Source organism: Lissotriton helveticus, chromosome 12 (genome assembly GCF_964261635.1).
Source record: "Lissotriton helveticus chromosome 12, aLisHel1.1, whole genome shotgun sequence".
Classification (NCBI taxonomy): Eukaryota; Metazoa; Chordata; class Amphibia; order Caudata; family Salamandridae; genus Lissotriton; species Lissotriton helveticus.
The window spans coordinates 186,510,565-186,526,155 of record NC_136073.1 but is presented as its reverse complement, the minus strand read 5'-3'; the positions used below and the strand labels follow the sequence as shown (position 1 = coordinate 186,526,155).

At 41.4% G+C, this 15,591-nt stretch overlaps 1 protein-coding gene across 1 annotated transcript in view; it reads right to left on the bottom strand.

The window, feature by feature from the left end:
- CDH13 (cadherin 13) overlaps positions 1-15,591 on the bottom strand; it is a 2,391,456-nt gene that overhangs the window by 190,579 nt on the left and 2,185,286 nt on the right. The window contains exon 13 of the mRNA XM_078669939.1: positions 11,830-12,048. Coding sequence (XP_078526065.1) covers positions 11,830-12,048 — 219 coding nt within the window. The remainder of the gene's footprint in view (positions 1-11,829; positions 12,049-15,591) is intronic.

Genomic DNA, 15,591 nt, shown 5'->3' with positions numbered 1-15,591 from the left:
GGCGAGTCACCCCATACTGAATTTCCCTGGGTGTCTAGTTTTCAAAAATGTATAGGTTTGCTAGGTTTCCCTAGGTGCTGGCAGAGCTACGGCGCAAAAACAAAAGGTAGTCTTTTTGTCCGAATCGTGCTAAATTTCACTGGGAAATTGAGGTGCGACCATGCTGCGTTTTGCGCTGTTTCATGTCGCAGCCACTATGCCTACCCACGCAAGTGAGGTACCATTTTTTTCGGGAGACCTGGGGCCACGCTGGGTGAGTGGAAATTTGTTGATCCACGCAGATTCCAGAACTTTCCACCACAGAAATGTGAGGAAAATGTGTTTTTTTGGTCAAATTTTTATGTTTTCAAGGGATTCTGGGTAACAAAACCTGGGGGTAGGCAGGCGAGTCACCCCATCCTGAATTCCCCTGGGTGTCTAGTTTTCATAAATGTATAGGTTTGCTAGGTTTCCCTAGGTGCTGGCAGAGCTACGGCGCAAAAACAAAAGGTAGTCTTTTTGTCCGAATCGTGCTAAATTTCACTGGGAAATTGAGGTGCGACCATGCTGCGTTTTGCGCTGTTTCATGTCGCAGCCACTATGCCTACCCACGCAAGTGAGGTACCATTTTTTTGGGAGACCTGGGGGCACGCTGGGTGGGTGGAAATTTGTTGATCCACGCAGATTCCAGAACTTTCCACCACAGAAATGTGAGGAAAATGTGTTTTTTTGGTCAAATGTTTATGTTTGCAAGGGATTCTGGGTAACAAAACCTGGGGGTAGGCAGGCGAGTCACCCCATCCTGAATTCCCCTGGGTGTCTAGTTTTCAAAAATGTATAGGTTTGCTAGGTTTCCCTAGGTGCTGGCAGAGCTACGGCGCAAAAACAAAAGGTAGTCTTTTTGTCCGAATCGTGCTAAATTTCACTGGGAAATTGAGGTGCGACCATGCTGCGTTTTGCGCTGTTTCATGTCGCAGCCACTATGCCTACCCACGCAAGTGAGGTACCATTTTTTTCGGGAGACCTGGGGGCACGCTGGGTGGGTGGAAATTTGTTGATCCACGCAGATTCCAGAACTTTCCACCACAGAAATGTGAGGAAAATGTGTTTTTTTGGTCAAATTTTTATGTTTGCAAGGGATTCTGGGTAACAAAACCTGGGGGTAGGCAGGCGAGTCACCCCATCCTGAATTCCCCTGGGTGTCTAGTTTTCATAAATATATAGGTTTGCTAGGTTTCCCTAGGTGCTGGCAGAGCTACGGCGCAAAAACAAAAGGTAGTCTTTTTGTCCGAATCGTGCTAAATTTCACTGGGAAATTGAGGTGCGACCATGCTGCGTTTTGCGCTGTTTCATGTCGCAGCCACTATGCCTACCCACGCAAGTGAGGTACCATTTTTTTTGGGAGACCTGGGGGCACGCTGGGTGGGTGGAAATTTGTTGATCCACGCAGATTCCAGAACTTTCCACCACAGAAATGTGAGGAAAATGTGTTTTTTTGGTCAAATGTTTATGTTTGCAAGGGATTCTGGGTAACAAAACCTGGGGGTGGGCAGGCGAGTCACCCCATCCTGAATTGCCCTGGGTGTCTAGTTTTCAAAAATGTATAGGTTTGCTAGGTTTCCCTAGGTGCTGGCAGAGCTACGGCGCAAAAACAAAAGGTAGTCTTTTTGTCCAAATCGTGCTAAATTTCACTGGGAAATTGAGGTGCGACCATGCTGCGTTTTGCGCTGTTTCATGTCGCAGCCACTATGCCTACCCACGCAAGTGAGGTACCATTTTTTTTGGGAGACCTGGGGGCACGCTGGGTGGGTGGAAATTTGTTGATCCACGCAGATTCCAGAACTTTCCACCACAGAAATGTGAGGAAAATGTGTTTTTTTGGTCAAATTTTTATGTTTGGAAGGGATTCTGGGTAACAAAACCTGGGGGTGGGCAGGCGAGTCACCCCATCCTGAATTCCCCTGGGTGTCTAGTTTTCAAAAATGTATAGGTTTGCTAGGTTTCCCTAGGTGCTGGCAGAGCTACGGCGCAAAAACAAAAGGTAGTCTTTTTGTCCAAATCGTGCTAAATTTCACTGGGAAATTGAGGTGCGACCATGCTGCGTTTTGCGCTGTTTCATGTCGCAGCTACTATGCCTACCCACGCAAGTGAGGTACCATTTTTTTTGGGAGACCTGGGGGCACGCTGGGTGGGTGGAAATTTGTTGATCCACGCAGATTCCAGAACTTTCCACCACAGAAATGTGAGGAAAATGTGTTTTTTTGGTCAAATTTTTATGTTTGCAAGGGATTCTGGGTAACAAAACCTGGGGGTGGGCAGGCGAGTCACCCCATCCTGAATTGCCCTGGGTGTCTAGTTTTAAAAAATGTATAGGTTTGCTAGGTTTCCCTAGGTGCTGGCAGAGCTACGGCGCAAAAACAAAAGGTAGTCTTTTTGTCCAAATCGTGCTAAATTTCACTGGGAAATTGAGGTGCGACCATGCTGCGTTTTGCGCTGTTTCATGTCGCAGCCACTATGCCTACCCACGCAAGTGAGGTACCATCTTTTTCGGGAGACCTGGGGGCACGCTGGGTGGGTGGAAATTTGTTGATCCACGCAGATTCCAGAACTTTCCACCACAGAAATGTGAGGAAAATGTGTTTTTTTGGTCAAATTTTTATGTTTTCAAGGGATTCTGGGTAACAAAACCTGGGGGTAGGCAGGCGAGTCACCCCATACTGAATTCCCCTGGGTGTCTAGTTTTCAAAAATGTATAGGTTTGCTAGGTTTCCCTAGGTGCTGGCAGAGCTACGGCGCAAAAACAAAAGGTAGTCTTTTTGTCCGAATCGTGCTAAATTTCACTGGGAAATTGAGGTGCGACCATGCTGCGTTTTGCGCTGTTTCATGTCGCAGCCACTATGCCTACCCACGCAAGTGAGGTACCATTTTTTTCGGGAGACCTGGGGGCACGCTGGGTGGGTGGAAATTTGTTGATCCACGCAGATTCCAGAACTTTCCACCACAGAAATGTGAGGAAAATGTGTTTTTTTGGTCAAATTTTTATGTTTGCAAGGGATTCTGGGTAACAAAACCTGGGGGTGGGCAGGCGAGTCACCCCATCCTGAATTGCCCTGGGTATCTAGTTTTCAAAAATGTATAGGTTTGCTAGGTTTCCCTAGGTGCTGGCAGAGCTACGGCGCAAAAACAAAAGGTAGTCTTTTTGTCCAAATCGTGCTAAATTTCACTGGGAAATTGAGGTGCGACCATGCTGCGTTTTGCGCTGTTTCATGTCGCAGCCACTATGCCTACCCACGCAAGTGAGGTACCATTTTTTACGGGAGACCTGGGGCCACGCTGGGTGAGTGGAAATTTGTTGATCCACGCAGATTCCAGAACTTTCCACCACAGAAATGTGAGGAAAATGTGTTTTTTTGGTCAAATTTTTATGTTTTCAAGGGATTCTGGGTAACAAAACCTGGGGGTAGGCAGGCGAGTCACCCCATCCTGAATTCCCCTGGGTGTCTAGTTTTCAAAAATGTATAGGTTTGCTAGGTTTCCCTAGGTGCTGGCAGAGCTACAGCGCAAAAACAAAAGGTAGTCTTTTTGTCCGAATCGTGCTAAATTTCACTGGGAAATTGAGGTGCGACCATGCTGCGTTTTGCGCTGTTTCATGTCGCAGCCACTATGCCTACCCACGCAAGTGAGGTACCATTTTTTTCGGGAGACCTGGGGCCACGCTGGGTGAGTAAAAATTTGTTGATCCACGCAGATTCCAGAACTTTCCACCACAGAAATGTGAGGAAAATGTGTTTTTTAATCAAATTTTTATGTTTTCAAGGGATTCTGGGTAACAAACCCTGGGGGTAGGCAGGCGAGTCACCCCATCCTGAATTCCCCTGGGTGTCTAGTTTTCAAAAATGTATAGGTTTCCTAGGTTTCCCTAGGTGCCGGCAGAGCTAGGGTGCAAAAACTACAGGTAGGCACTTTGCCAAAAAAGGGTCAATTTGTAACTGCTAAATTTAGGTGTGACCACGTTGCATTTTGCGCCGTTTCCTGTCGCAGGCACAAGGCCGACCCACACAAGTGAGGTACCGTTTTTATTGGGACACTTGGGGTAATTCAGATTTGTAAATCAACTGTTATTACCAATTGAGCTTTCATGGATTTCTCCCTTTGAATGAAAGACATTGTGTAAAAAAAAAATCTTTATGAAAAATGACCAATAATTCTCATGCTAGTATGAGTATTCCCAACTTTGAAAATGTGCAATTATATACTGTTTCTGAACTCTATAATTTGTACACAATTCAGAAATACATAGGTGTCTTTCATACAGATTATTCCATGTATACATTTTCCAAGACAAAGTGCACTATACCCAGTAAATGAAAAAATACCATTGCAAGTTGCTGCTCAGTTTTTGGATCTGGGTTCGTCGGGTTCTTGGTGAAACTACAAGTCCTATATATCCCCACAACCAGGAAGGTCTAACGGATGTAACGGTATATTGCTTTCCAAGAGCTGTCAAAATTAGAAAAAGTTATAGGTGAAAACGTTGAGACAAAAGGCTGTTTTTTTCAACAAAATTTCAAATATTCCAATATCTAACTGTTAGTTTCTATAACGAAACCTTCATGGATTTAGACAAATGACCCCTTTCTGAATTCAGAATTTTGTCTACGTTTCGAAAATGTAAAGCTTTCCAGGATCCATTATTGCTTTCAAACTCATTTCTACCATTAACTGGAAGGAGGTGGAAAGCTCTAAAAATAGCAAAAATAGGCTATGTCCCAGAAAAATGCCAAAACTGAGTGAAAAATTTCGGTTCTCTGACAAAAGTCTGTCATTCCCTGAAAGCTGAGAAAATGGAGATTTCAGCCCCACAAACCCTTTTGTGATACCATTGTCAGGGAAACACCCAGAGGCTTTCATTTGCAGCCCGTTTTTCCCATTTTTCTGAAAAAAACAAAAAAATTCACTATATTTTGGTTAATTTCTGGGCCCCCTCCAAGGGAATCCACAAACCCTGGGCGCCTTTAGAATCCACATGATGTTGGAAGAAAAGGACGCAAATTTGGCGTGGATACCTTATGTGGTCAAAAAGTTACAAGGGCCTAAGCGCGCACTACTCCAAAACGCCAAAAAAAGCCTCAGCACAGGAGGGGAAAAGGCCTAGCAGCGAAGGGGTTAAGGAAGTCAGTGAGGTCTGAGGAGGTGTTTTCCTCATTGTCCTAAAAATTTAAATCTCCAGGGAGTAATATTTTTGCATAGTCAATTATTAGAGCAGATAAGAAATCTGCTAAGAGTAGGGGAGACTGAGGTATGTGCCCTTGGGGTCTGGATATGAGGATGCAGATTAAGGGAGATATAGGCTAATCCAATTTGATCACAATGTACTCTACCGTCGGGATTGGTAAGGGAGTAAGTTTAGTAAAAGCCAGATGCTTTTCAGTTATTGCAGCTACCCTTCTGCCTTTTTTCCCTGGTGGTTTATTAAAATTGAGTATATAATAATTCTCACAGAGTGCCGCTAATATGTCAGGCATAGAATCCTCTGTTAACCATGATCTCATTAAAAATAGTATATCATAGGATTCCGAATCAAGGAGGTAAAATATCAAGTTGATGTTTGACCAACCAGCATGTGTGAAGGTAAGCTAAAGTTAAATCTTTTGCTACAGGATTGTGAGTTATCAGAGTGCCGTTTTCCATAGTAATTTTAAATGTCAACAGACTCTCCATCTGTAAGGTATCTAGTGCTTTGAGTTACAGATGGCTAAATTATCCCGTTTTGCAAGAGGGGAGCCTCCAAGATGGTAATTATTCGAAGACCAGCATCTAAGATCATTTGAGGAATATACCAAAACATGGCCATAGTGGCTGACTCCTGGCGGATGCAGACAGATACAGACGGGCTTGCCTTTGGTCTACTGGTGGTACGCTTTATGTGGGCTCGGAGCTCTTACATACTTTGGCCAACTGCAGCCCAATTGGTTCTCCTCAGCCAATAAGGTTCTGGTCAGTGTGTCTGAAAAGTATGACAAGCAAACAGTTTAGAAACCCTAATTTCCCCAGATTCTAGAAGTGATTTGTACAAAGGAAGTGAGGAATGTCCAAATACAAGTCAAATCAAGCTAAAAAAGACTGTGCCTCTAATGCAACGTGTCCGTGCTGCCGCCAGATTTATGTGGGCTTGGAGCACTTACAATCTCCACCCACCTGCAGCCCAATTGTTTTTTCCCAGCCTATACAATTGTGGTCAGTGTGTCTGAAAACCACAAGGAGCAAACAGTTTAAAAAAACCACAATTTGCCCAAACTCTAGAACCAAAATAAATGAGGTATGTGCAAAAACCGGTGGATGTTCTTTCCGTCCGAATGGGTCCCCCCGCCATCATAATAGGGAAATGGGATGCAGGCGGAGGTAAATCGGGGGGGGATCGCCACCGCCCACATGGCAGTGGCGATCCGCCCGACATACTAATAGTCCCCTTAATATTTTCACAGTCCTTCGCAGATAGTTGTTCCAAGATCTGGAACACTAAGGTTAAAAAAATATGTGAAAGCTCTGCCATATGAATGTCACTTTCAACTTTTACCTATTTTATGTTGTTAGTTTTCAGAAATGAGGAAACATTTCTCTGAAATCATAATGAAATAATGACAATTGTGAAGTCTGTATATGTTTTAATTATTTTGTTAATTAGTTTAAACGTTATTTATGACGTCCCCGTGCATAACATTTTTTTTTACCTTACTGATGATACCAATCTAATAATTCTTGTTTTTGGGTTGCATTCTACTATCCCTTTGTAACACGGTTTCATTCGCTGTGGTATATGCACCATATGAAATTGCAAATAAAAATAGCATTTCAGAGTAAAATTTCAAAAACCTAAATAAGTATGGTCTGCTCTTATAATAACCTTTTCCAACACGAGTTATACAATATGGCATTACTTCCCAGGTACACCAGTTTAAACTTTTCGGTTTGCTTTTATTAACTCTGTGACACGAAATGATTAGGCTAAAGGAATTTAATAAAAAATTGAATTGAGTGAGAAAATAATATCCACTTAATTTTGCCAAGATCTAGCACAGTCATTTCACTGAGATGTTTAGTCCTACAGTATAATCTGTGTCTCTCTACATACTTTCTGAAATAAAATTTATAAAATTAACTCACTGTCACTTTTTACCGCTGAGTAAGATTATTACTCTACAAAACTTTAATGAAGTGCACAACACATAGTACTTTATTGAATTTTGAATTAATAAATTGAAGAACAATCAAAAGAGACAAACTCTCTTCTGAAAAGTAGCATCTTTATGGGATAAGTCTATAAAAAAAATAGGCACCCCAAGAAATATTGCTGTGGGAACGTTTGAATTACATATACTTCTAACATAATGTGTTTCTTGGAAATCATGTAATACACGGTGGAAAACGACTAAACTCAAGGAGTGTGGGAACACGCTTGCTTGTAAGTGCACATCATTGTCTCATTACTGCATTTACATCTTTTTGTGAGAACGATGAAGGTGAAAAAAATGCTTAGTTTTTATCAATCATATATGTCTAGAATGTATAAACTTTTAAAACACTGTTTATTCTAGTGCAAAAGGATTTAATTTATGGATATCTTGAGATTATTCTCCAAAGGTTTCGACCAAACCCGCCGCTCACTTTTCAGGCGGGTGCTGCTACCGAGGGGTGGTGAACCGCAGTTATGCATACACATTACTCTGCTCCCACAAAGTCCGAAGCGCACACGTGAGTTGTTTCAAATCAGTTGTGGTTTATTTAAAATATTTCACTGTGGCTGACAAACGTGTTTCGGTCATAACAGCCTTTGTCAATGTCCATTGAGTTTATTATATGACAATTCATGTTTGTCCTAGCTTCAATTCCTTTAAATTCTACTCATTTCATTACAATACTCCTATTCAGAGTTCGTTATTAGTCACTTTACGGCATCTAAGGAGGAGTATCCGCAAAATTCCACAGTGGCAGAAATCAAGGATTGTACAATTCTTAGTTAATTAAGAGAGATATGACTATATCTATACAAACCATAATTAGAGTCATAAATATATATCTTCATAAACCATCAGCTTAGTACACTTTGTAGCATATGGTGGGTGTGTAACACATTCTTAATAATAAATAGCATATGTTCTGGGACCTGCTAGATGAGGCTAGATTAAACATTCAGTATGTATGTGTGAGGAGATTAGGGCCCAGATGTAGGTAAAAAATATTTACCGATTCTTAATTACCGAATTTTACCGATTCGGTAATTAAGAATCGGTAAATATGAAGGGTGGACATGTAGGTCCATCCAGATGTGTATTTTACCGATTCGGTAAAAATCGGTATTTACCGAATCGGTAAATACCGACCGGTAATGCTCCATTCATTCCTATGGGCTTTGAAGCCCATAGGAATGAATGGGGCATTACCGGTCGGTATTTACCGATTCGGTAAATACCGATTTTGACAAGGGTGCAGGGGGTGTCACTTTGACACCCTCTAGCACCCCCAAAAAAGGGTCGGGGGCCATATGGCAGGCAGACCTGCCCTAAGGGCAGGTCTGCCTGTCATATGGCACAGGTGTGCATGCACACATGTGCATGCACACCTGAATCGGTATTTCACCATCAAATTGAATTTGATGGTAAAATACCGATTTCTTAGGCCTTGTGGGACTCATAAGAGTCCCACCTACATATCAATTTTACCGAATCTGTAAAAATACCGGTCGGTAACGTTACCGACCGGTATATTTACAGATTCGGTAAAATTACCGATCGGTAAATTTACCGAACGGTAAATTTACCGATTTGCCCCCTACATCTCAAAATCCTTTTACCGGTCGGTAACAGCCGAATTCGGCCGTTACCGACCGGTAAAACCCTACCTACATCTGGCCCTTAGTGATTTGGTTTACTTCAAACCATAGGCTTGCTTTGATGAGCCCCCTTCAGCCACTGCTTGAGACATTGTCAGCAATATCTAGGATCAGCCCAGAGAAGTAGTTTAGTCTCACCGTCATGCTAACTAAAAATTCAGGATGGAGCTATTCACTCTGCGGCTGCATGCTTAGAAGAGACAGTAACCCTCCAGGGTCCTCCAAAGGAGATCCATCCCTCTACTGTCTGTGAGTGTGTGTGTGTGGGGGGGGGAGGGGGCAGTGCCACTGTATCAAGAGAAATAATCCTAGTCTCTCATGTTTGGCTGAATTCAGATGCTCTTGAGGCCTCTTTCCTTTGAGAGTCAGGATTCCTTAAGCCCCTGTCAGCAGGAGTCAGGTGTCTTCTCTCTTATAGCTGAACAGTCTTCCAGTGTGATTTCTCTATGATCCAGAATGTTCTTAAAACCTTCTCCCTTGCTTTAAAGTGGGAGTGTAGCATTCCTTTGGGTAAACAACTCTGTCAAGTTCTAGGTTAACACATAATTACTCAACCCCTATTTCAACCCTCCTGCAATGCCTTTTAGGACTTTCCAACATTTGCAATGCTGATGTACTATAACTATAACCTAGTCTCACTTATGGCAAAACTGTATTTTGGTACTTAATCCATTCAGAGCATACAGGACGGTAAAGCACACACTCGTTCCAGTTAAGTACTACAAATGCGCATGTTCACCATATGATTGTCCACTCACAGTATAAGGCCTGCACAAGTCAGCATCAGTCAATTAAGGGATGCCTCTGTGACAGGCTGCCTGTACGTAGATGCCAGGCTGCATCAGATAGTATTCTCACTCCTTCAGCCTGCACACATTTGCACACACATAAGTTCATGTATTCACATGCAGCAAGCCCGCAGACTCTTACCCCAGCTGAGAATCAGTAGACCGTCTTTTAAAAGGCAGACACTAGTGGTTACCTATCCTAATTCATGAATAAAACTTACAGTAAATAAGACTCTGTAACACTCACTCATGATTGTAGTTTACAAACTGTTAGTAAAAATAATGAAAGTCTTCAAGGGAGTGAAATGGGTAGGAACACATTTCTCGCACTAGGCCTGAAATAAATCTGAAATCATATTTGTAGTAATGATTTTAAATGTAATACATTTTAGGCATCCCAAATTGTGCATATGAGCCAACTTTTTTGGCTTCACAAATATTCATCCTTCAACGACAGAACTACACACCTTGGCAGAATTCCACAAGCAAGCCATTGGCATTGGGAAACAGTCATCCATAATGACCATGTAAGGTGAGAAGGAATTGACCCAAATCCACTACCTAAATTATTACTAGTGAACGTCACTGGGTACTCCATGATTATTTAAACCTGTAGATTGCATTAGAAATTCTGTCTTTACCTCACTATCAGACTTTCTAAAATTGTTTGGCAGAAGTTGGATTTTTCCTCCCTTGGAGATAATGTTGATGCAACTGGATCATAGTAAGTACCTAATTTTTTAGTAACTGTGGGAGAGGGTGTTCAGAAAGTGTGTAGGTGCCAGACTTAAATCATATGCAATTTGCCTGCCAGTTGCCCTTTTTAAACTCTTGTTAGCCCACTGGCAATTAAAACTCAGCTTTGATGTATGCTCCCTGCCTGCCAGCAGAAAAGTGAAAAAGTCATTTTACCCTATTTTTTTAATATCTGATTCCAAGTCTTGGTGTCTGAAGTACAGGGAACCAGTTTCCTGGCTTGACCCCCAGAGGTAGTTGGACTGCAACTAATATGAGACGTGCCATTGCTGGAGAAGCCTGATTCAGAAAGTACTACTCTAAGGAGATCAGAAGGTCCTGCAAGCAGTGCTAGCTGATGACCAGATATCTCGATCACAAAATGAACAGCTTCTCTGAATCTATTACAAAACCGTGAAGCACTTCACATGCTACAGGTCAAAATGTGTACAACAAACCAGACATCAGTCCGAGACCTCTAACCAGCAGCAAGCCAAAGAATCTGAAACACTTTTTGCAAGATCATAGTCTCACTGCTCAGAAGTACTAGCCACTTTAATATCTTCAGGCATAAGCTCATTACCCTGATTGGGCTAAATCCTTTACCAAAGAAAGGCCTTTGAATCTAAACCTCAATGGGCAGCATTTCGTGGCCAGCACACCAACTGGTTTATGTACCTCTTGCAACAAAAACATGAAGCATTTACAAACCATGGCATCTCAATAAACTTTACTCATTGAAAATAGATCGAACTTCTGAAATAGCAGGAAGTCTTCATAAACATTTGAAGCTTTCCATCCAGACATTTTGCAATTTTTAAGATTTTCGGACACACCACATTGTAGGTAATTTTCGTCCATATTTAAGTTTACTCTTCTACATCAGACATTTGAATTCCTTGACCAAACTCCTCTATTTTTTATTCATTTGTTTTGTAAATGGTTCTTCTTTTTATGTGTAGTTGGTGTGAGATCTTGTGACCTTTATTATTTACAGTGTGGGTTGATTGTGCTGTTACCCAAAATATCTCAAGCATTTTATATGAGCAATGAGGTACAAAGGGTGAGCCAAAGATCCACGAGGGAAATATTTTGACCTGTGTGGGTTTGATTACTCTGTAGCTCATGGTAGCTCGTTTCTCACAATATAGTTAAATATAACCAAACACAAATACAAAGTTCTGATGGCATCATAGACCTCAAGGCCACTAAGAGAAACAATATCAATAAACATTTCTACTATCATATGACATTAATCAATTATTAAAAGTATATGTTTCATACTGTACAATATTTCGAAATTACTGGTTCAAAATGGCATGGTCACTTTTTAATTTAATTATTATTGATCCTTTAAATACCCAAGAAACACATGCTTTATGTCATACTTTGCGGTATCAAATTCACGAGTCTTACTTTGACTTCAGTGAAACTTACAAAATAGGTTGAAGAGTGCAAGGAGTAGTAGTAGAGCTGCGCTCACGTGAGGAGCATGTGCTGAACTGCAGTCCATTCTATTGTTCTTGCACGAACATACTTCAACTTTGAGTTCGGTGCTGTTTGTGAGCGGAGGGTTACCAGAGTCTGTCACGAAGACCGGGATATTATAGTTGGCTCGCTTTAGATTTTGTAGAAGGCTGACTTGGGCGTGTGTGTCTAAGGAGAACATAGAAAATAATTAGAGAGATTAGGCTCAGTTTAGAAGATAACCATGAACTGCATAATCAGAATGCAAACTGCAGTGCTTGTTAAAATAATTATCTATCTATCAATCTATCTATCTATCTATCTATCTATCTATCTATCTATCTATCTATCTATCTATCTATCTATCTATCTATCTATCTATCTATCTGTCTGTCTGTCTGTCTGTCTGTCTGTCTGTCTGTCTGTCTGTCTGTCTGTCTGTCTGTCTGTCTGTCTGTCTGTCTGTCTGTCTGTCTGTCTGTCTGTCTATCTATCTGTCTGTCTGTCTGTCTGTCTATCTATCTATCTATGTATCTATCTATCAATCGTCCATTTATTGATCTTTTGTATTGTAAATTGCAAAGGCATTTGCAAATCACAATGATCATTCTGCATTGCAACTTAGGATCAGACTTAAAATGTGGTTGTTAAGGGTACTTCGTCGCAGTAGTGATGATATACACTTGCCACCGAACTTTCAGTCAGCTCACACAATTTTTTCGGAGTAAACCTTAATCCATCATGGTAATCCTTCTGAAGGTCTGAGGGAATATGAGCCATTGGAGGTAAGTCATTCCACTGTCTGCCCTATTTTGAGTGGGTTGTTGGATTCATTTTATTTGTATTCACTGTCCATGATAAACTAACCCCCATTACACGGGAGAACATTTTCACAATGTTGGGTATTCAGTTTTTATGTTTCCAAAAACAACAAACACCCGCTTTGAGAGTTTGCTTTTGGAAAAGTAAAATGTTTAATGTGTGGTGTAAGAATCATTAATGTCAGGTGCACATCAAACATTTAAATGACTTTGATTAGGCTGCTGTGAAGGTGGATCATACAAACTTATAACGTTTATCACAGAGCTGGCAGTGGATTTAATTTGGTGGGCAGAGTAAAGGCAGGATGGGTGAATATAAAGTCCTCCGCTACCCTACTTTAATTACCCTGTCCGCCAAACTTTAAATTTGGCCCCTAGGATTTTGCCTTCGATTTTGTAAAACTTGTAACTGCAAAAACAATTATTAGATCAGGTCAAAAGTTCTCAATATTGAGCTACAGTGCCTGTAGCCCAAGGTCCCTAGTCTCCCAAAATATACAGTCAACAAAACATAAAGCAATAACAAAGGGAGTGCAATACCACCATGTTCACGGGAGCTACAAATAGCACCACAAGTTTTTTTTATAGTCCCATATATATTGCTGCCAAATGGCTTCAACTTTTTTAAATAATTGTTTTGAGGGAAATAGTGGAAAAGCTCAAAATAGATATAGAAAATTAGGTAAAATGACCATTTTAATTATGTTACATCTACCTATAATCTCCAAATGGAATCAATCGTATTTCCTGAACACAGCCAGAGACTCAGTTAGAGTATCACAATGTAACACAATTAGGACTCACCATACCCGAATTGCAGAAGTGCCCATGACTCCTAGGTATGTAGCTGTTTTAGCATATTCAGAGTCTAGGGGCTCTTTGTCTTGTAGTTACCGGAGTTTTTTCCATAGATAGCTTATAGCACGAAATTGGCAGAATTGGCTCGCAATTTATCAATATCATGGAGGGCCTTAGATGGAGAAAGAGTCAGAATGGAAATGTCGTCAGCAAAGATTTGGTGCTAAATGTTTTGAGGTTAAATGGGGTTATGCAGTCAGCATCTTCAAGCTTTTGAATGTGAGGTTCTAAGTACAAGGAGAAAAGCAGCGGAACAGGGGGAATTGCTGTCTCATGCCCCTATTATTACTAGGCTTGTCTGGCATTCTCCCCAAGCACTCAATTAAGGCCAACAATGAATGATTGACAGATTTGACAGCAGCTACAAAATATTCGCCTAGCTCATCTGGGTCATAACTAACCACAACAAATTCCAGGCACCCTGTCAAATGCTTTCTCGGTGTCCAACTGGATTATCCCAGCAGACATACACAGTTGTTCAGCAACCTAACAGGCAATTTAGCTAGATTATTATGGGCAGCAATATCACGTGTAGGGATAAACCTGTGTCTGCACAGGGTCCACCAAGGAAGAAATAACAGCTGAGAGACAATTAGCAAGCACAAGTGTAAATATTATGGCATTGGAGTTCATTAATAAGATGGTCTGATGGGAGCCACGATTAAGGGGATCTTTACCTTTTTTTTAAAACACCGCAGTATACACTTTTTCACAAGATACAGGTGCGGAAGACAAGGAGAGCGAATTAATTCACTCCACAAAGTAACGGATGACTATATCAGAAAAAATCCTGTACAACTTGTTTGGAATGGAGGTTTGACCAGGTGCTTCACTTACTTATGCTGTGAGAAAGTCTTCCTTTTTGCCCTGTTCATCCCCATTCTGCTAACCAGGCCCAGAGCCAAACTTTGACGAAAAAGGTTTATGCTAATTAGGTATAAATATAATTGTCAATGACAGACCCTGTAAATCCCTATTATATAATAAGGTAAGGGGGAGGGGGGTGGTTCAAACTACTTATAAGTCCCTAGGATAAAATAGGGCACAGACGTTTAGAGGACCAGTAGATTTCTTGCACTGGAGTGTACACTCCTGTGTTGCCTGCTGTCATTTTTAAAGCCAGACCTGCTTTGCAGACTGTCTTTAAAAGAATGATATGCAAACTTGACTTTGGAAATAAAGTTCCAGATGTTTGGAGCAACTTATGCAAAAAGCACCATAAGGGGACAGACTCAGCATCAAGAGTTAAGCTGGCTACCTTTAACCGTGACCTGGCTTGTATTTCAGGATCAAACCCGCTGAAAGCTTCAGAACTCCAGACTTCCAGAATATGACTGGACCCTCACCGAGAAGCAATCTGACCATGTCACATTGAAATCGGACTGCTGGAGGGGACTTCACAATGTCAAGAGAAAATCCTCCAGAAACGTTTCTAAATCTGAAAGTCAAATTTTGAACGAGGCCTCCAAAATAGTGTATCCGACGCGGGCTCCATCACAGCCGGCCTCACACTTCAATTTTGTTCTGGCGAAGCACAACAAGATGTCCCATGTTGGTGCTATCTGCTTTTACATACTAGAACGTGTTTAATCTTTAAAAAATCATATCTTTAATTCCCTATATTGGATTTTGTTTGTTCTGATGTCATTGTAAAGCTATACATAGTTCCTATTTTTATAAATTGGTATTGGATTTTTATTGTGTGCTGTTCCTTAGGTATTTAATATATTGGTGTTGTTAAATACACACCAGTCTCCTGAGTTAAGCCTGCCTGCTCGCAGCCAGCTACCAAAGGTTGAGCCAGGGGTTATTGTATTGAGACCTTGATTGGACCTTATATTGCGTTGGTAGTAGTGTCATACTTACCCCCACTAATAATCCACCTTCCAACATATGCCTAATACCTTTCCTGGGGTATGGGTCATCAACCAGGACTCTCCATCCATCTCTGTCATGGGCTTTTCTGTCAAGCTGAATGCAGGTGTAACCCATCACCTTGCACTCACCTTGAGGCCTTAGTGCCAGGTGTTTCTTGGCCATGATTTTCCTTTGA